At 37.3% G+C, this 22,744-nt stretch overlaps 1 protein-coding gene across 1 annotated transcript in view; it reads left to right on the plus strand.

The window, feature by feature from the left end:
• The first annotated feature begins 3,866 nt into the window (after positions 1-3,866).
• The window catches only part of LOC121358848 (regulating synaptic membrane exocytosis protein 1-like), a 160,263-nt gene continuing 141,385 nt past the window's right edge, over positions 3,867-22,744 (plus strand). The window contains exons 1-2 of the mRNA XM_041477334.1: positions 3,867-4,204; positions 6,354-7,225. Coding sequence (XP_041333268.1) covers positions 3,867-4,204; positions 6,354-7,225 — 1,210 coding nt within the window. The remainder of the gene's footprint in view (positions 4,205-6,353; positions 7,226-22,744) is intronic.

The following is a 22,744-nucleotide window of genomic DNA, read 5'->3' on the forward strand; positions in this document are numbered from 1 at the left end:
CCTGCTCTGTTAGCACACTTGTTACCTAATTTGCTGCACAAGGATGAAGCAAGATGCATGGGAGTCATACTAACTGTGGGATTTCAATTTCTAAACTCAGGAAGCATAAACCTCCTTATGGACCCTCCTCAGAATCTGGGCTTGGGTGAAGGATTTGGGGAACTTGCTCTGACCTCAGTCTGAATTTTGCCTGGCATGTGTCACATAAATTTGGTATAGCTTTTGTGCCCCCCCACAACATGACTTTAGCTTACCAGTGCATGTTTGGAAGTTTCCAAATTTGAATTTGGGAAAAAGCCTTTTTTCTGCATCTTAAAATGCAGGTTTGAAATACGTAATTATGTAGAAATGTTCTTATTTTTGTAACTGAAAATGCTTTTTCTGTGTGTATAGTTATATATATATATATTCCTTACTATGGGCTCTTTCAAGTTGGAATTTCATGTTGTGTTAGTACAGGAATACTGTTCCTCCTCATTGTGGATCACATTCAGCAGTACCTGTAAGAGTAAGTTTGAGGAATATTTTTTTCTGTGAATGAAATACTCTGTATTCCACATGAAGGCAAGCATGGGATCCTTCTAGCATGTTTTCACGCAGCCTGTCAAGTTTCCACATGAATCTGTGTGGGAACTGTTGACCCACGTGTGCTGAGTCCTGTGTGTGCCACTGGTCTTTTTTGTTATGCAGCAGTAAAGCCCAGAACCCTTTGCTATGCTGTGAAAATGCACCTTTTTCCAGAGCCATGCATATGAACCCTTTGAATGAAGAACCCCCTTTTTCTGGCTCTTTTTAATAGCTTCACATGTGAATTTGCATTGACATGTGCAAGGATGCAATAAACCAGAAACAAACGCAGAAACAAAAACCAGACTCTGGATGTCTTGAATGACTTACTGTAGCACTTCATCAGAGCTCACTGTCCAAAGGAGAGTAAACAGAAACTATTTTTGGAGTGACAGGCCAGAGTAAAATTGTCTTACACTCTTCATTTTACTGATGCATCGCGTGGAGGTCCAGAAGCCACATTAGAGAGCTGTAATCCTTCATCAGAGCATTTGTTTGGTTGCCTAACATCTGTGGATTGTTAAGATAAATTATTACACAGACTTGCTTTAGTTTAGATTAGTTTGGACCACATCCCAGTATATTCAATCAGGATATAATTCCTGCATGCTGCTGAATTGCTTGCTCCACATACTTCTCTAAAAATGTTTTTCAATATACAGTTTTGTCACTGAAACTCTTCTGTCACCTCAATTTTTGATTTTTTTTTCCTCTCAAAGAAGAGCTTTTATTATTTTTCCTTTTGGACTGAATAGCTCTCAAGGCGACGGTAGCATTTTTTAATTCCTGAAGAGATTCCTAAACATGGGTGGTAGTATAGCTTCTATGTGAGTATAATACAGATTTCCTATGTGTGTAATCTGTGGTGATTGCTATGTATTGTGTCCAAGATGCAGAGTTTAAAAATAGCTGTAAGAAAATGGGTTTGTATTTACTTGTCTAGTATTTCTTCTTTCAGTATTCTGTATTTTTCCGAGTCTCTTTGTGCATTAGCTATTCTCATTTGTTTGCATCTCATAATATTTTGCATAAAATTAATTACAGTATCAAGGGTGATTATGCAAATTACAGTATTTTCTTGAAGTTTGTTACATAATTTATACATATTTAAAATTATTGAATGCATTAAGTTGTAAAGGAAGTATGTTACTGGGCTTGCATATATACACATGTATACAATTTAATTAGGATAATTTACTTTTACTTAAGTATTCCTTATCCTTTAAACAAACTCTAGTTGATTAATTTTTTTATTAACACTTTTTTCAGGTAATGACATTTTTTGTTAGTGACCTTGGTTTATAACATTGACATAGATTTTATACACAGACACATTTGCATGCACACTTTTGCTGTCTAGTGAACTAACAGCTGTGGCAGATCCCATAAAAGCATTTTAAAATATGTCTTTTTTCCTTTTAGCCTTGCTGGCTTTTTTGAATACCTGTTATAATAATCTGATAGTCTGTTCTATTTAGAACACATAGTCTAATAAACTGAATTGCTGGTTTTCAAGGTGTACTAGATGAAATCAATTAGACATTTTGGAATCGAGGGGTTTTTTTTGTTTTTTTAAAGGTCTAGAATTTATCTTTGTCAAAATTGTCATTTCTATTATCCTACTGAGTGTTGTTTGTTTTTATCATGATATATGTTTATGCCCCTGTTGGAATAACTGTAGCTTTTGATTAAGTTGGGTCTTTTTTAATTAAAGTATTAGTAGATACTTTATTATCCTTCTTAAAAAGAAGAAATATAACAGTCATCTTTTGATAAAGGTACAATCCTGACAGAGGGTAAAGAGTTGGATGTCTTCTCTGTGTGGTTTGGTCAAACAGTGTAGGAATGCACTTGGAAGTTCTGATGTAGTTTTCAAACCTACAAAGATAGTCTATTCTGGAGTGTTTTAAATAAATGTTTATTATTTTAAATATGTGAAATGCTTAAAGTTTTCATTGTGCCTTGTAAGCCATGCCTTACCTCCACAGGCCAGAAAGTAAAAGAGCTCAGTAACAGAGCTTTGTCCTGTTTCAGTTTCTTCCATTGTATTTTTTTCTTCTTCTTTTTAATTTTCAGCAGTGTACAATTTTGTGACTGTTGCATCATTCCTGTGTTTACAAAATAATTCAAGCATATTTTTCCTTCCAACTTCTGCCATTCTTCTTAGCTTCATTGCAATTTTACCCATTCCTATATACCTTCCATATTAAATGAAGAGATTTTCTTTACCATTTTCCTTAATAATAATCGGCTTTGTTTCCTCTCATCTCTATTTTTTTTGACAAAAAATCCTCTCTCTTCTACATCCTTCATACATTTTGCCTATTTTTTCTCCTTTCTGAAAACTGCTTTTTTCTTTGTCTAAATTTTTTCTTAAATTTTCACATACTTCAGTCTTGATTAACTATTTATTTTTCTCTGCTGAGTTGCTCCTGTACACAAGACAGTCTCTACAGTATACAGGCTGGAAACACAGAGTCTTTCTTTAATGTGTGTGCTCCTGTGTATGTGTGTGTAAGGAATTAAACCCCCCAATTTTTTAAAAAAATCCTAGGCACCACAGTTTAGTTAAATTGTGATTTACAGGGGCACATGTTTGTTAATTTATTATTTGCAGCTATCACTGAAAGAGATAATGATGATAATTTGCAAGTAGTACAAGATATGGTACTTTTGCATTCTTTTCATTGATGTATTTGGTTTTCTGTTAGTAGATGTCTTAAGGTTTTACTTTACACCTCTAAGTAGTTGCAGTAGGTGTAGCTAAAATCATTCACGGTAATGAATTTATTTGCAGGATAATGTTGAGTTACTTAATGAGAGAAAATTAATTCACAAGAAAATACCATGTCAATTTTCTGTGACCACAGAAGTTGGGAGTTAGCTGGGCAGGACACTGCTCCCTGAGGTACAAGTCCTGTTTACAGTTTGGTGGGCTTGTCTGTCCTGACAGCGATCCACACCAGTGGAAAAAACCCAACTCACTCCCCGCTGCATCAACCCCCCCAACAAGCACTGCTCATGGTGTCTGTTCAGAGGAGAACTAGGGCTGGGCTGAGGGAGGATTGCCACAGGTAGGACTGATGTATATTGACAACACATTTTGGAGAAGCTCGCATAGCATGTGCCTGTAGGATGCTTGGCTCTAGCCAGTGGAGCAGCATGTTCTGGGTCCTGTCATGGCACCGGCCTCGCTAGCTCAGAGAGCCAGAGGTCGTACCTGCTCGGCGGGAGTGAGCATGCATGCCGGGCTCTGGGAGGCAGCTGCACTGACTCTTCTTGTTGTCTTCAACTAGGTTATGTGGGTATGCAATTTATGTCGAAAGCAACAAGAAATCCTAACGAAATCTGGAGCGTGGTTTTTTGGAAGCGGACCACAGCCGTCGCCCAGTCAGGACGGAACGCTGAGTGACACGGCGACGGGCGCGAGCTCGGATGCACCCAGAGAAAAGAAAGCAAGACTTCAAGAGCGATCGAGGTCACAGACTCCCCTAAGTACAGCAGCTGCCTCATCACAGGAAATCTCTTCTTCCAGTGTGCAGCCTGACCGTAGGAAAGGAGCAGAAGTGTCGCAGCCAGCTATGGGCCCGGACCAAAAGCAAGCTTCAAGGTCTAGAAGTGAACCTCCAAAAGAGAGGTAATGCTTTCTGTCTAGATAGAGCCTACAACGCTAAGTGCTAGTTCAGCTGGGCCTTCTATATGTTTAGTACTGTGGCAAACCAAAAAGTAAATTGATTTACTGACCAAGGAAGGATAATTTTTTGCTAGCAAATACATTGTCTATTTTGGTCTGTGCAACAAAAATGAGGGAAAAAAGTATTTTGTGGATATTCCTATATACTTCGATGCATTTTAATGTGCGCTTTGAATATAGAATTGTAGGTTACTGTTAAATTTTAAATTTGACTGGTATTTCAATGTTATTAAGCAAAGAGCGAGCCTTTAGCGTTCTTGAGTTTTTAAAGCAACACTCTCCTGAAAAATCCGCACCTAAGCAATCAGAAAACACCCTGTGGAATTCTTTCAGATAACCTTATGTTTTATCTTGTCATCAATAATATTTCCAGTTTTATTGTTAGAAACAATACAGTTAAAAGACCTCATTTACATGTGTGAAGTTAACATTCGTGTAGAACAGCAAGCAACCAGAAGCAAACTATTTTAAATGAGTTAAAGAAGTAATTCCTGAGCTGCATTCCGTGTGATGAATGGGTTGAGGAGTAGCAAATCAGCAGAGGCTAATGCGATGAAACAGTTGCTGTTCCTTTGGCTGCTGGCTGGCAGATGGCAGAGCAGTTGAGGAGGGAGCCTGTGACAGCAAAACAGGAGTCTGCCATAGAAGATTCTCCAGATTCTGGCCAGAATGGTTGATGGTTTTTTTCCCCCTAGCTATTGGAGCTGAAAATGGGTGATGAGCAGTGGCTAGTAACTTACTGTGTGGGTGAGATCTGTCTGGATTTAACTGTATTAAATTCAGGTTAGTGTTACATATATGTATTGTGTAAGTGATGCTCTCCCATAATTCTGTTGACTTTTGTCCCGCAACGCAGGAAAGGCACCCGGAGCAGCTGTAACTTCTAGGGCAGGGAAACACTTTAGATTTCTGCTTTGCTGTCCAAAACTGAGATGTTCATATTCATGATACAAAATTAGTGTTCTTTACTTGTCACTGAGAATTTCAAATGAATTCCAAGCATTCTGATTAAAGACTATCTATAGTAAGCTCAGGTCCCATTAATTACCAAAAATTCTGGAGGAACAGGAGATGGGGAAAAAAAAAAAAAAAGAGAAGGGAACTTAATGTGGATGATGTCCAACTTTGTGAGGGTCTTTGATATGTAATCCAAAGATGTGTCAGTTGTGGAAGGCAAGATTCAGTGCCACAGAACATAGTCCTAGTGACTTTGTCCTGGTGTGGATTCTTCTCAAATACGCTGTATAGCTGTGTTCCTCCTTCTTCAAAATCAATGGATTCATATGTGAACTGCTAAATGAAAGGGCAGTCGGAATGATGAGAGAAATAAAAATATCCAGCATAAGGGAATTTTATGATTATTTGGCTTGCTTATTGGCTTGCAGAATATGAAAGAGAAAAAAAATCACGCAACTTCATTATTTATTGTTTTGTACTTATGTCTGCATAGAGAAATAAACTTTCATCCTCTTTTATTACTGGAGAAAGGAATACCATTAATTTATCTCAAGCAATCAATTTGCTTTCCTTTGCATGCTTCCGAAACTTTTAAAGTTTCAAAGATAAACTAGTTTGAATATTATTTCTGGATATATTATCTTTTGCATTTTTTTATATCTATATTACTTCTTTCTGTGATATTATTGTGGTAGATACTCCATTTGGTGGTATTTTTATCTATGCTGTCAGGGCACTTGAAGTGAATTGTGTGGTTAGTCTGTAACTCTCATGACTGCTGCCATTAAAATGGAGAACATACTCTAGTACTCTGTCATAATGCTGCAGTTACTACAAAGACAGCTCTGGGTCTTCTTGCTTACATGGGTAAATTATGCATGTCAATATTCTTTTTTGATTTTACTCATTAATTGGACCATTCATAATTTATGTTTTTGTGGACTTTGGAAGTTGTTTGCTATTGAAAAATAAAATTAAGATGGAAGGATTAATACATTTAATTTGTAGTAATGGATTCAGTATTTTCTGTTTTGCCATTGCTTACCCTTGTTTTGAATTTGTTTTCCATAACTGTATGTGAATATTTCTATTTTCCAATCAATTCTTCATATTACTGTACTCCTTTTCGTTGTAGGAAGAAGGCAGTATTGGTTTCTGACCAGAATGGCAAAGGTGTAAAGAGTGAGCGTAAGCGTGTGCCAAAATCCTCACTTCAAAAAGAAGGACCAACAGATGACAGGGAGCGTAAAGAGCGGCATGAAGGTAGAAGGCTGGAGAAAGGCAAGTCACAGGATTACCCAGACTTGCCAGAGAAACTTGAGGAAGGCAAAGTGCCTGATGATGACAAACAAAGGAAGGAAGATGAATATCATACCCGTTACAAGAGTGACCCCAATCTGGCAAGATACCCTGTAAAACCACACCCTGAGGAGCAGCAGATGCGCATGCACGCCAAAGTTTCTAAAGCACGACACGAGAGAAGACACAGTGATGTAGCTTTGCCACACACAGAAATGGAGGAAGCGGAGGTACCTGAGAATAAATTAGGAAAACGCTCACAATTACAGGGAACTCAGGACAGAAAATCTCTTGTGGAAACTCAGAGGTCGTACTCTATAGACAGAACAGGTGATGTAAGAATTTCTGTTTCTAAACAATTAACTAATCATAGCCCACCAACTCCCAGGCATAGTCCAGTTCCTATAGAACACGTAGAATACAAGAACCACGATTCCTTTATAAAACAGAGCCGCCTTGATCCTAGCTCTGCTATTCTCATGCGAAAAGCAAAGCGGGAGAAAATGGAGACCATGCTAAGGAATGATTCCCTTAGCTCTGACCAGTCGGAATCAGTGCGGCCATCCCCTCCAAAGCCTCATAGAGCAAAAAGAGGCGGAAAGAAAAGGCAGATGTCAGTTAGTAGCTCAGAGGAAGAAGGGGCATCAACACCAGAATATACTAGCTGTGAAGATGTGGAGATAGAAAGTGAAAGTGTCAGTGAAAAAGGTAAGGACTTTTCTGTATATTCTGCACATGGCCATGATTTGGGGAAAAAAAAAAAAATCTGTATTTTTCTCTCTCTTTTCCTCTTTTTAATCATACACTTTTTCCCCTTGCCTTTCCTTTTTTTGCCAACTGAGAAGTGTCTTATACCTGACTACATGTGCTTTACAATGTTTCCTTTTGCATTAGATGAGGTGGTTACAGGTAGCATCAGCTGATGAGTTTCCTTTTCATTCTCTTCCCTCTTTCACCTGGAAGTGACAGAATTCAAGGGTTCTAGTCTACTCTCTTGATTATATCTGTACTCCTTTGGTCGTTACTTCATTCTTTTGTCTGTATGTAGAACGGTTTTTTGTGGATGGATTGAAATTAAAACTGACTTCTGTAACAATCAGAGGAGACCATTATAAAGCATCATAAGATATGCAAATTTTTACTACATTTAATAAAATATCAAAAATCTGCCAGAGTTCATTGTTACTAAGGACAAGCAGATATGGGGCAAAGGGAGTGTTATGTAGAAAAGAAATGAGAATTGACAAAGTTGTTGTCTAGATGAATTTTCTCTTGAGCTAAGAAGTATGTTTAAAGTCTGCTATTTCGGTTTGTCTTCATCTGTTGATGGTAACACTCAGCAGCAAGGAGTAGCTGTAGTACACTGTGTGCTTTTAAACAAAGTTTTTCTTCTGGCTGAAGAAGTTAATCAAATTTAGGAACTGTAAGCAGATAAAATAAGCATTGTCAGAAAAGACTGTGGCAGAATTTAGCAACAGTCTTAGAATCCTGCTTTGTCTTTAGGTGACAGTACAGTGAGCTGAAAGTTTTCTGTGTCTTTGGCTTTTAGCTCCTTAGTTTAACTATCTGTGTTTGTACCTTGGAAGTTTATTGCTGGTATTTATACTGAAAATGCCAAAGGCTTGTCTGCATTGCCTTTTAGTTTCCTGATGTGTCTGTGATTCGTATATGCTAACCTGTCTGTCTGTCTTTATCTGTTGTGGTCTCCTAGCATCACCTAAAGCTTCAGGAGTACATAGCAAAGATAGCAGATTTCTCTCCTATCCCATCTGAATAACTACTTGTTTTAACTTTCTAAGCATGAGTTTTTCCATTCAAAATATGGAAACTTGGTTTTCTGCTCATTTTTAAGGAGGAATCATATTCTGAAAGGTGGTGATCATATTCTAAGGAGGTGATCATATTCTGAAACTTTATTCCAGATTCCACTCAAACACTAAAAAAAATCTCGCTTATTTGACTGACTTTTGTCAAATACTGGAATGTATTTGATTTGTACAGAGATTTGTACAGTCTCCATTCTTGGACATGCTCAAAACCCAAATGGCCCTGAGCAATCTGCTCTGCTGACACAACTTTTGAGGAAGGGTGTTTGAACTGGAGACTTAACAGATGTCCCTTCCAGTCTCAACTATTCTGTCTTTCTGAGACAATACATCTCTTTCCCTCATTTTGTGGCAATGTTTTAAGTTGACATTTGCATTTGTGTAATTTTCCCTGACTCCATTTGTTGGTAGTAGAAGTCAGTAATGTAGTGTTTCTTTTCATCTCTGTCTTTTGCTTTCATTATGCTTATCTTTTTGAGGTTGCTTATGAAGTAGACAGAATTTCCCATAATCAGTGTAGGTTATTCTTATAAACTGAAAGGTTGTTATGTAAGTCAAGTCCAGGCTGAAAGGTACTATACTGATAGAATTACATTGATATAGTTGGTGTTGTAATAGTCTTTCATAAGTAAAATCTTTCAGTAGCTGCTTTCAGGCTCATGACACTGATCTCAGCTTTTGACCAATTTCCCAGTGTATTGTTAAAACATTAAGGCTTGGATTTGTTTTCATTTAGTGTTATGAATTCCAGAGAATTTTGAATGTTGGTAAAGGCTTATGTTCTCAATGACTGGATTGTGTTCTTGGTTACCTCCTAGGCACATGTTTAGGGTCCCCCTTTACAGAGTGGAGACCTTAGATAGTATCATATCAGAGTGCTACCTCACTGTATTTAGATAAAGATTATTGATAGGGGTATGTTAAGGACCTGCCTGACCACTGACTTCCACATACATGATTTATATTGTTGAGCGTTCCTTGGGACTTTGTATCTAATTGTCAACATCAATATGTGTATATGTGTGTGGATGTGTGTATATGGAGGGGTATTCAGTGCATTAATTACAGAGGTATATTTATTAATTTAATAGCTATGATATTTAGCCATTAATTTTTTTGCCTGATTTTTGATATGGCTTTTCCATAACAAGGATTGTAGATGGAAAGCCTTAGAAGATGGGGGTGTATAGCCTGTAAAAAAAGAGATAGGAAATATGAATAGAAATGAGAAAGCAGAAACAATTTTGATAGTAAAGTATCCAATTATTTTTACAGTTATATTTTCATCAGTACTTGAATTACTCTGGAGTATTTAATAAAAATAGATGGAAAGGCAGGAGATTTTATTACCTAAGAAAATATTTTAGAAATTTCCCACTAGTCTTAAAAAAATATGCTACAGTACAAGGATTTAAAGATGTATATATATATAGAAATAATTTTAAAATGCTGCTATTATAACCCTGGTCATAATCCCATTCTTTGCAATTTAACAGCATTGTTCCAAACCAAATTTCACCAGAATTTCTTCAGTTCTTTGCTTGTAACTTGGGAGACATACTGCACAGGTTCAAAGTTATAGCGCTTTACTTTATAAGCCCAGGAGGGTCTGGAATCCATCCTCTCTTATCTAAATGTCAGCTCAGTCAGAAACCTGGTGCCAAAGTAATATAGATGAAGCTAGAAACTTTGAATGGCCCTATAAAAAAACCCCAAGATCTTAAAAGTAATGTTTCCATTTGGTGAATGCCAATGTGAAATGATCTGCAACTAAGTAATAAAGATGTACTATTTTCAGTTCTCTGTTGAACAAATAAAATAGAAGTTTCTGTGAGAAACAGCTTACAGGGATGTTTAAAGGCAAATGATGCCCCAGAGAAAGATACAGTACAGGTAGAGTGGATAAGACTGTATAAGACTGTATTGAAAATCAATAGCCAAAAATGTCATATAAAGCAGATACTGTGCAAGAGTTATTTTTTAACATTTGCATTTCCTAGAAATCTCCCAGATTAATATTGATTACCTTATCTTCTGAGCCCAAAAAAGCAACCTAATCTAGCTAGTATGTCCCCTGCTATTTACTGTCATCATTTAATATGTATTTCTTCAAAATTGTCAAAAAAATTATGCACAAGCACTGGGAGATTTCTTTCCAAAAAATAAATGTCTTTTGAAATTTGCTGGGATTTTACTTCTTTGGTGGAAGATCCAAAGATTTGTGTCAAATTGTTTCCTTGTTGGAGTAAATCTAGAGACAGAGCTCTTTGCAGTGTCCAAAAAGAAAAATTGATGAGTGTCATCTCAAATTCTTATTAAATTATCTACACCCTTTACAGGACACTACAGAATGCTGATAATCATTTTTATTCTATTGTTAATAGAGGCTGTAGAATCCCTTTTTCTGAAATCTCTAATAGTTGAACAATAGGTGGACTGTGTTTCCAGTGAAGTCCTAACAAGGTGAAAGAGATCCTTGTAGAAGGCATAAATTGCTTTCATACTTTCTTCAAAGACAAGCTAGAATAACATAAACCAGACTATTAAAAATTAAATCCAGACCTCACTTTAAAAGTAACAGTTTCTGTCTACTGCGATCCAGTGAAGAATGCAAATTGTATTTGGCATAAGTTTGAGGAAACGTATTTTCTTTGAAGTTGAAAAATAAGAATTTGTGTAAAAATAGTAGATTTATCTCCAGATGAAGTTGTATAAACGTTGTTATATCCGTTGATGGATGCAAGAGATAGTTCAGAATTTGTCATGCAACCTTTAAACCTGGAAGATAAGATATTGTTGGAAATTGGAGCAGTGTGGAGGAGGTACTGCTCCAGTACTTTTATGTAAATAAATGTACTAATTACTTTACATTTTGCATTCATTGTTCATATTTGCCTACATGTGCAATTTGTTCACACACTTTAGGCTTGAAATGACGATTAATACTCACAAATTGCTAGTAAAATGTTGAAAACCTAAGTAAAACTCACTCTGTGTACTTGTTAATGGATTTATTTGGGAGTGAGGAGAGCATGATAGAATTGGCACCTTCTTTGAAAAACAAAGTCCTGAAATGGCTTTCTGTTTCCTTTCAGTGAAGACATGACTGTTTCATTCATAATGCCTTTCTCACGGTACTGTGAGGAACAGGGTGACACAATTTAATTTGATTTCATTCTTAAGACATTAATTGCTGGTTAGAAAATGTAATGGGCAGGGATCTTGGTGTTTTCTTTGTTTATTCCCAGCTGTGAGACGGGGTTGTGAGCAGGAGGAGAAGACATGGAGGTGAGGAGCAGAAAGGGATGCTGTGGTTTGCTGACAAATATGTCAGTGCTGGCTCAGCTCCAGGAGGAAGGGATCTGGCCCCTTTCTCCATCCTTTTCTGGTGTTTTGAGAGGGTCCCTTTGGGTGCTTGTGCTTGGGGGTGCTCCCAGGGGAAGGAGAGAATAAATTATATCCTTGCCCCAAGGATCTGTTCCAAGCTCTGTAGGCATTGCTGACACAGAAGGTAGCTTGGGGGCTAAGAGAGAAACCACACACGTGCAGCAGGGCCTGTAAAGGAACCAAAAAAAACTCAGGAAAGGGCTGTGGAGAAGAGGAGGCTGGGTTGAAATGGTGTTAAACCTTTTGACTGAGGTATTTTCAGTCTGGAGTGTAGGCAAGTCAAATTGTACTGTAACATCTGCTAGCATGTTTTAACATCTGTTTGCTTGGAGAGTTGGGCATAGTTTGAAAACTGGAGCAGAATTTGTTTAAAAGTGCGGCTGAGATCATGTTTTAACATCTGTTTGTTTGGAGAGTTGGGCATAGAGTTTGAAAACTGGAGCAGAATTTGTTTAAAAGTGCGGCTGAGATTTAACTTAGTGTAAAATATAATGCCCTTCCTAGGAAGATTGCTGGTTTTTAAAAATTAGTTCAAATTTATCTTCTAGTCCTTGTGCAGTAATTTAGACCTACATCTGATTCAGATTTTAATGGAAATACAATTTAAAATGGCTCTAATTTCAGAGTTTTGTTCATTGCTAACATTATTTAATGCTATCAGTATACAGTCTTTTTGAGCACCTGAAATCATTTACGGTGCTTGTGGAGCTGTAAATAAGTGCTTGTTGCATTAGAGTGGGACAGTAAAAAATCTGGTTTGTGTATATGAAATTACTTAAAGTATGTGCATATACAAATGAGATGAGCTGAACATGAGTGGGTGGAAAAAGTTAAATTGTTTCCAAGATATCCTGCATTTCAGAGAAATATGTAACCTTATAAATGAGGATGTCGTGGAAGATATGTGGCTGAATTTTCCTCAAAAATCGTAATACAGCCGTTTTTCTAGTTTACCTTAAGAAGGTTGTGAGTTGTGAGCATGCTGGAGGAAGTTCAGAGGAAGGAGCAAAGTGTCACCTAGGTCTATAAAACATGATAAATCAGGAAAGGTGGGATGGATTGTGGTTGAATAGTTTAGGAAAGAAGTGGGGGAGAAAAAAAGAAAACAGAAAGAAGTAGCTAGAGGGAGAGAGGTTGAGTGAGTGCTCTCTTCCCCTGGAAGGCTGAGTTACTGCTGGGAAGGCTGAAGCTTGCTGCCAGAAACTATGTTAACCCTGAGGGTAGATAAGCAAAGTTAAGAAAAACTGTAATCATAATTGCTTACTCAATTGAAATGGAGGATTCCTGAAAATGAAAATAATTTTCTTAAGAGCCTGCACTGAGATTCCTCTATGTTAGAAATGTTGCTACTGTTCCTGTGGCAGGATCTGAGCTAAGCTGGGAACATCTGGAGCTAAATTCACAGTACCCCTATCTGTATCTTGTTCTTTTTTTGTCAGCCTGTGAGCCATTTCCAGTAAAAAAAAATTCTGTAATAATCTGATTTTGGAAAAGGAAAAAAGAAATGCACCTTTTGACTTATCAAGATGATGTCACAAATAATGAAGTCTAGATTTCTTTCATATCTTTCACAGCTGGCAAGACCTTATGTTTCATTACTATTAATACGCCCTGTCTTCTGGGTTGCTTGATTTTTCACAAGTTCATGATTTTATTAGTTGTTTGTTCTTTGTCACTTACTTTTCTTCTGCACATCTAATTCATGAAAAACCTACAAATTTGTCCTGATAGTAATTTTCCCAGTAGTAAGATGATTATTTTCATTACAGGAGGGCAGATACTGAAGCATGGTTGGATTGAAGTCTTATGTTCAAAAACACTTAATGTTTGACATCAGGGTACCTTTACTTTCAGGAGCTATGAGAGTGTTTGAACATGTAGAGAAACCCAGGGGCTCTGTAGGTTTCCCCCATGAAAGATCAATTCTCAAGAGCATTCAGCAGTCAGTTTTTCAATAGAGAAGCCATGGCAGGTAGCAGGCATGAGAATGTGAGCATGAGCTCTGGGTCATGGAGCACTTTTTAAGGGTCTAAGAGAGAGAATGGAAAAGCTTTTGTAAAGCTTGCCCTAATTTGAGCTGCTGAGCAGTACTTTTCAGAGTACTGCTATGAAGTTAACTGGACTTAAAACTCAGTAACTTGATACATGGCATGGTGTTATAGCCAGAGGTTAATTCTTTCCTGCACCTCTGCCATTCAGTATTTTTTATATGCATGTGTTTTTTGTATACCATAAAAGTTATGTGAACTCAGTGTTTACTGGTACTCTTTTGACCTGAGAACACAGAGAAAAAGATGAAATGTGAAAGATGAACCAAAGTGAGTTTGGTAAAGCTGCATAACTGGATGGTCTGTACAGTGTATTGAAGGATGAGTTGTGGTCTTGGAACTGAAATCTAAACCTTCGCATTTTTCCACCTGTATCTGTCCCACTTTGGGTGCAAAATGAAAGCTTTTGAAAGAAAAAGGTAAACTAATTATTGGCTTCTAGAATAATATGTTCACTCTTATTGATTTTAATTTTAATGAGTTAACTAAGAACAAACAAGCATCTGATTCTGTTATTTTCTGAAGATGTTCATTCTGTGTCCTTTTCTTAGTGTACTCCTTCTGATCACGCTATTGAACCCAAACATAGGGTTATACTGTGAGGTACTGAATATTATTGGCTAATATTTTTCTGATACCTTTCCATATAATTTTTAGTGTACAATAGCACACTTAATTACTGTAATACACAGGAACCATTCCAGTTTCTTTCTTTAAGCATTGCTTTGAATAGATAGACTGGTCTATATGAGTTTTCTAAAATCAGTATAATGATAAACAGCTCTAGGAAAAACTTGATTGTGTCAGAAAGAAGGTTAATAATTATGAGATGCCTGTGCTTTCTTTGAATAAATATGCATGGTTTCATCCTGTACTGTCCATTTTGAATATCCCTCTGAAAACTGTTTTCCCATATCTGCTCATGTGTTTTTTTGTATTCTTCTGATGGTTTCTTTGTTCCTTCTTTCTCCTGTACAATATGTGAGCTTCAAAATCAGCTCAAGGGGCTTCAAAATCAGGGACTCCTGATTTACACTTTGTAATCTCTTAAGCTGGATGGAGCTTATCTCCATTTCTCCCATGATGATAAGCACAACATGTGCTATGGTTTCAAATATGCCCATCCCATTGGTGATATTTACTGACTAGCAAATGAAAGGGCTGTTCTTTGAGTGGTTTGGCCAAGTAATGAATTGCCTTCTGGAGCTCCTCAAGAGAGGAGTGTATGGAAGCTGCCTGTTAGGGTTTATTCTTGGCCTGTGTCCTGCCTAGTAGTAAACAGAGAGTGGGCCAGGGCACAGCTGTTCCAGGGATTACTCTAAAGGCACAGTATGAATGACAACCCATTTGGCACTGGCTAACACAATGGTATAAGTTGTAGTCACTTGTTCCTTATCTATTTGTCTGCTGGTTTATTGCCTTGCATTTAAATGGTAAGTTTGGTGGAGTCCAGATTTTCTTTTTATGATTGCACATTGTCTAATTCTGTGAGATTTCAGTACGTGATTGAGACTCCAACTTGCCTTGATGATAATAAATTAGAATGCTTTATTTAGTGCAAGGATGTATAATTGCTAAGTACCTTTTTGGTCCATTTATCAGCAGCCAGCAGAATTTCAGGTTACTTTCTAGTGTCCTCTGACATGCTTGCATTCTCTCATAGATAGCTGCAGGTTGCCTCCACGAGCCTAGATACCTGTTTTCACTACATACTAATTTGCTGCTAATCAGCTAAATTACCCTTTTATTTGCCTGTTTGGCTTTCTTACCAGGTATCAAAGTGATTAATATATGTATACTAAGTATATTTCTATGCTTATAAATATAAAACTCTTTCTTACAACCTTTTTCATTCTTTGGGTTGGTGTCTTTTCCATTTGTTTTTGGTTATTTTGGTTTTGTGGGCCATTTAAAAATGTGCTTGAGGGTTTTGTTTTGACTTTGTTGATTTGTTTGTTTTACTGATGGAGCCACCTCTAAAAGATAGGACAGTGTGATATTTGTATGCATTGGACCTTTCTGCTCTTTTCATTTTCTACACCCCCACTCTGCAATTTTTAAGACCTTAAGATAATGATTCTGACAACTTATCATGTTTGTTTTCTGGTCCAAAAAAATGACTCTTCTAAGGTTTTAGTTCAAAGGGTTCAGCTTGAAGATACACACAAGGAGGGGGCAGAGTTTTGCAGTTCAGTTTTCAGTTTGATAGGCATTTTTGTCTTTCCTGAGTAAGTTTGCTGTGAGAATAGAAAGTCTGCAAGCACGACATGTGCAAAGTGTAATATGCAACAGTAATTATTGGTTGGCTAAAGCACAGTAGACAGCCAGGACCTGGTCCAACATGCTGTTAGTCAGTTCACCATTACCTCTGTAGATACCCAGCTGCTGTAGATGTTAAGAGTTGAATTTGTTACTTTTTTAGGTATTCCAGCACTTTAAATCTCTGCATTTTTACATGTCTAATGTCTTAAAAATACCTCTCTCTTACGCATGAGCTCCTCAGCATATACCCTTGACTGACTGCTAAAACTGTATTTAAAGAGCTTTCGAATTGTTAAACAACTTCAGCCTTTTTTTGTAGGAGAGGGGATGTCTTGGAAATACTGTGATGCTGTGCAGTAAATGCATGCTCACATCAGTATTGTTTTAGACCCTCAAAATTAAATATTTTATTACACATTCTTTTAAGCCATGAAGGAACTGCTAATAAAACATTATATTTAGAATAATTTCTTCCTGCATTTTCTTCCTCTCTCTCATGACCTTTTCTATTTTAAAAAAGAAAATATCAGCATTCTTTACTTTATCACCACTGTCTTTGTACCTTACGTGCAAACTGGACCAAGTCTAACTTGTTCCATTGAGCAAGTTGAGAAATGTGTATTGTATGGTTCATTTGGGCCATAATTAGCATGGGATTATTTTGCAATTTTCAATGCAGGTCTGCAGAGAATTTAAGGATGTATTTAAATTCCATTGCACAGAGGTTTTGATGGCATATCGGGTCCTAGCTTAATATATATGATATTAGTTGGGGCAACTATGTGTGGTAAAGGAATGAGTAAAATGGTTCTATTCACAGACTGGCTTGGGTTGGAAGGGGCCTTAAAGATCATCTGCTATGGGCAGGGATCCACCCACTAGAGCAGGTTGCTCAATATCCCATCCAACCTGCCCTTGAACCTCAAGGGTTGCAGGATCCACAGTTTCTCTGGGCAACTTGTTCCAGTGCCTCACTACCCACTGAGTAAGGAATTTCTTTTTAACATCTGATCTAAATCTCTTCTAGTTGGAAACTATTCCTCCTTTTCCTACCATTATCCGCCTGTGTAAAAAGTCACTCTCCCTCTATCTTATATTCCTTGACTGCCTCTCAGGCATGTGTAATTCAAGACAAAATACTTTCAGACATGCAGCAACAGATACACAATAATTTCTAGAATTTGAAGTTCCAGTATTTGTAACCTAGTCCTCAATTTTGTAATTCTTTCCTCTGCAATATGGGCTTCAAGTCTAGTTAGCTATTCTCAAAATGATTGTTGGGAAAAAAAGTTCTATTTAAAGCAACTTGTCATGTTATTTTACTATTTTTCTAAAGAACCCAAGTCCTCAGTATTTTTTAGAATTTTCATGGAATAGATTTTTGTGGACTTAAGGGCACACACTTCTTTTTTTCTCTAAAATTCTGTGGGTACTCTAGATCTGCTTAGAAGTTGTCAGTCGCAAATAGAAGTCACTTGATGAATAAGATGTGAGCTTTGAAATTTACTTCTTGTAGTAACAGGTCAGTAGTGTATATGTTTTAATGGTTGGCTTGTTATTAATTTTGTTGTTTTAGTGAGAACATAGGTACCTTTTCCCTGGAAATGTAAGCTCAAATATAAAAGTAACTTGCTATAAATTCAAAGGAACAATTTGTAAAACTTTGCTGATTTTAATAAAGTTTATTAACTAAATAGCATAAATCAGCTAATAAATAGAAATAATCTAAAAATATAAAATAAGACTATATCAAAGTTTAATATACTTATGTTCTAAAAGTAGGTAAATATTTCTACATTTTTTATGCTATGCTATTAAAATAATTAGGTTGTAAGAATTTGTTTTAAGAATTGCTCTGTTGCTCAGAGAAAACAAAAACTCCAGAGGTGGCCCTTTTTAAACTGTAAGGCCACATATTCTTAAACCATTAAAATTGTGCTTAATGAGCCACCAGATGGAGCAGTCAAATCTCACTCTTTTTGTCAGCCTCTGTGCAAGACAGTTTCTCTCTCAGCAGAGAGAGAATCTGCAAATGCAAGCACACTTTAGTATTTGAACCAGTAATTTGAAATCCTTTTTCAGATCTTCTTGTCTGTATGTGCATTTTTTTCCATAGGCAAGTTTATGTTGTCCTGCAGCTTTAATGTTGCAAATGATATATGGGACATGTTCTGCATGTGGAAATTACACTGACTCAAATAGCTCTATGGAAGCAGTTATTCATTTCTTGAATTAAGTCCTATCCTCAGGGAAGAAACACAAAACATAACAAGGAAAACATACTCATGTTTGAGGATCACAAGCCAGATTTTCAAAATTTGTGAAGTTCAGAGTTATACATTTACACATGACTCTCTATGTTTGTGCTTAAGGAATCTTGTGAAGCTGCATCTTCTCTTCCTACTTACCCTAAGTATCCTTCCAACCTGATTTTCTAATGCATAAGAAACACTTGTTTAAGGAGACCACATTATCTGCTTCAGGAATGCTGCAGTCAAGTGGGTTCAGGAGCAAAAAGAAAATATACAATAATGTATAGGAAGGAATGTATTCATATTCTTTGTTTTGCTGCAGTTTCATAGCATTACTAAGACAAGATTTTTCTGGGAGCTGCACAAGTTTGTGAATATATATATTCATATGAAATAGAATGTATGTGTGCTACTAGAAGGCACTCCAGTGAGTCTGTTCCAGTTAAATACTTCAAGGATCATTATATGTAATTAACAGGGCATTATCCCAGAGGCAGGGAATAGAGCTATGCTTGAATATAAAATCCTGCAGATTTTTGTTTTATGCTTTGCCTCTGTCATGTCTTTGAAAGTCAGAATGTTCTGCATTAGAGATCGTCAGCAGGTGTCACAAGAGAGGAAAGGTCTGAAGCATTCTGAAGCAGCTGGATACAGTCCTTGGAGTGCCTCAGCCCTGCTCCCACCTCTGAGGTGGGAATATCACCAGGCACTGGTGTCCTGTCAGTTTTGGGTAGGAGTGACACACAGCACTGCAGAGCAGGAAGCTCATGCTTGCAAAGCAGTGCTCCCCAGCTGGCTCCCTTTAACCCACGTGCACTTCGTACAGTTCTCAGCTGAATTACGAGGTGAGCAAAAACTTCTGCTCTGGCAGTGAATCCTAACCAGTGTCATGAGCTCAGGCTAGTGATAGCCACGTTTCTTTCAACTCTGCCAAGCCCTGGGTCATTGAGCACTGTAATACCAGCTCTTGCCTGTCGTGTTCCAGAGCACTACCACAGCAAATTGGTATCAGTTTATATCAAAGTACATGGTATGCCTAGGAATTCTGTATTCTCTACAGGCTCAGATTTTACTTAAAATATAGTATAACAGTGACCTGCACTTACAGATAAAATAGGACCTTACAAAGGAACTCAAAAATGCAATTTTAAATAGATGTAGATTCTCAAAACTTTCTGGTGTTTGCTGTTTCTGCCAGTTCTTGTGCAACACGCTGAACCTTACCAGTGTACCCAGGTAGGTTCAGTTATCTCCCATGGAAGAGGCATTACTGATTTGGCAGCAGGGGAGTTGTCATTCTCTTTAGGCAGACAATGTTTGGGGAAGGGCAAAACAGTCCCCTATGAATGGAACTGGAACTGAATGTTTGGGAATAAATCCAGTTGTGCTGCTGCTGGCTCTTTTCCACAGAAAGGTTGCTCTGAATTCAGTTATAAAACAAGTTTGTTAATCTGTTCCTGTCACCAAGTTTTAAAGATCACTGCTAGGAAAGTCTTAGGGAATGACTATTCCTACAAGTCACTGAAACACTTAGGAAGACATTTCATTTTTCCAGTTTGCAGTTGTTTTATTCTTAAACAAATGTACCATTTACATTTTGACTTCTCTTCAAATATATCCTTAAAAATTCTAATATACCAGCATAGTTTCCCTTAAAAAAAAGCTGCAACAAATATTGATATGAATTTTAGGCATGTTGCCATCATAACATCAGTTATCTGTGCTATTGTGCACCTAATCTTTCTTTGCCCTAGAAAATTTTTATAAGGATTAGGAGTGAATTTTCTGACAATGCTCAAATGACATGGTCACCGTTAAACCCTGCATTTAAATGTGTGGTTTAGCAATTATTTTTTGTTTGTCTGAATGGTATATAACATTTAAGGTAATAGAAAATTCTGCTTAATAGAGGTGCATTTTGGAATGGTCAGTACATATGGTACTGCTCCTTTAATTTCTAGACATTTTCTAGAATTAAAGGATCTGGGAGAAATCTGAATTGTAGAAGGATTCAGAAATTAAACCATGTCTACATCCACTTAGTTAGTAAGGAAAATAACAGGAAATAATGTGAGTTAAATTGTCAAAATTATCCTGAAATACAGAAACAGAATTTGAAGGGGGAAAAAATGTTGGGTTTAGGAATTTTTGTAAGGTTATGTGGCTGAATTAAATAAGCTGTAATGACATTGTCACCTTAGGTTGATGCTCCTATTTTTGCTGTGGTTGGGTTTGAATGGAATGCGTTTTGCTCAACTTCTCTTTTGGCAGGAAAACTCAAGTGCAGGTGGATGCCTGCAGCCTCTTCCTACAGGCAGAATGGATTGCAGCAATTTGGTTCTGTCACTTCAAGCCTGTGCTTGAGCATGGCTGTCAAAAGTGGTGCTGGCATACCAACCCTTCAAACCAGCTTATCCTGCATCAGGCAGGGAAGGGGCTTGGAATATGGGTCTTCCACATCCATTGTGCTGTGGGGTGTGGAAGTTGGAGGATAGCTGGCTCTGTGCGTACAGTAACACAACAACTACAAACAGTAGTTTAGCTGGGAACAAAAATAATATTTTGATGCCATTGATCAGTAAATTGTAAAGTCAGTGCCTGCAGATTCATCACCATTTAAGTGAAAACATCTGGCTTTGGTTAGAAGTTGGATAGCTGAGCAAATTGCTTGAATTAGGTTTGTTTAAAATGACCTTTGGCTCTAAAAAATGCTATCCAGAAGATCTTTTATGGATATTGTAAGTTAATATGTTACTTACTGCCCTTGTCATGAACAAAAATACTCCACAAAATCTCCTTACACACAGAGGTCAATTCATCATCCTCGAATGTCAGAAGAAGTCCAGAAATCTGTAAATCTGGCAGTGGCTACACTGTTAGATTTGCACTGATATTCTCGCTTGATTGTCCATAGATTCTCCTCAGTCAAGGCCAGTTATCAAAATGATCTATCTGAGGAGTTGTTGATTTTTTTTAGTAGATAAGGTAACTAAGCCCTTATTCTGGGATGCCAGTGGGAGGCACACCACAGCCTGCTCCCAGTGGGTGCTTTTACATGGTGTTATTCAGATGGATGCCAAGTTACTTCACTTTCACTTTGAATTGATTAGCTTGGATCAAGGTTTGAATTGAAAGCTGTGGAGCAACAACAGCGTGACATAGATTTAGCTCAAGCTAAATAAAAGATCAAACTTATTGGCTTCAGCATATTACTCTGTTGATTTGAAAACCTAATTTCTCCTTTGGTGCTTTTTAAAATTTTTTGTTACCTGGCTAGGAATATAAACAGAATATGCTCATGCCTGAAAGAAGAGGAACTTTGATGAGCTCTAAGAAGTTTGATGTGTGTTTAAAGGCAGACATTCCTTTAGGGAGCTATATGTCTTTTTCACCAGAGGTTCTTAACCTCTTGTTTTTTTCAGTAGTTACGAAAAAATTCACAATTGATCCTATGTCAATCCATAACGCCTTCTTCAGAAGTGTGTGAATTTATATATTTGTATATTTATGTATAGAAGTCTTTCTCTGGTAAATGGTCAAACATTTTCTTTGCAAAGTTGTAACTATTTTGCCAAAGAATCTGAAAAAAAGAATGAAAAACATTCACTCTCTTCACTGGGCAATACTTTACTGAAGAGAAGATGTACTTATGCTGGATTTTAATTAGCTCAGTCTTAGCTAAACATGTACTTAAGCCTATTAGAAGCAAGTATGTTTTTTCTAATGAGTTTAATTCTGGATGCAAAGCCAAAAACTACTTCAAGTTTTCTATGATCTCAGTGGAGCTTTTTGTGGTCTGGCATGCTGCTAGCAGAGCAAAGGAAAGCCTTGTTTCTGCCCCATGCATCTTTGTTCTAGTCCTTTTTTATGTGTCTAACAATTTACACCAGTCAAACTCCAGTCCTTAGTCCATCACTTGAGTCAAGTGGTGAGGTCAGTTTTCCATCCACTTCACAGTTCACCAGTCAATCCATAGCTCTCTGATTTGGCTGGAAGGATATTGTGAGAGCCTTGGTTGGAAGCTGTGCTACAGTTAAACAATATCTGCTGCTGCCTCTTTGCCTGCACATCCAGAAACCATACTAGTCAGGCAAGACTTGCCCTTGGTAAGGCTGTGCAGGTGGTTCCCAGCCACCTTCTTGGCCTTCACGTGCTTGGGACTACATTCCAGAAGGATTTGTTCCGTAACCATCTCAGTGTGTAGTTTCCCAGGTCCTTTTCTTTCCCTGCTTGTAGAAGTGTGGAATGTGGTTTGTCTAGTCCCTGTTCATCTCCCACAATAGCCAGAACCTTTTGAAGCAGATCAGACAGGGCTAGAGTGCAAAATGTCACACACAATACATAATATTGTTTCTGAGACTCCTGATATCTTCCCCACTGTCACTTGGCTTTGAGGTCTGGAGACTGCAACACATCTTTTTTGTTGCTTCTCTGATTTTCTAATTTAAATTC

This window comes from Pyrgilauda ruficollis, unplaced genomic scaffold (genome assembly GCF_017590135.1).
Source record: "Pyrgilauda ruficollis isolate IOZ18807 unplaced genomic scaffold, ASM1759013v1 scaffold40, whole genome shotgun sequence".
Classification (NCBI taxonomy): Eukaryota; Metazoa; Chordata; class Aves; order Passeriformes; family Passeridae; genus Pyrgilauda; species Pyrgilauda ruficollis.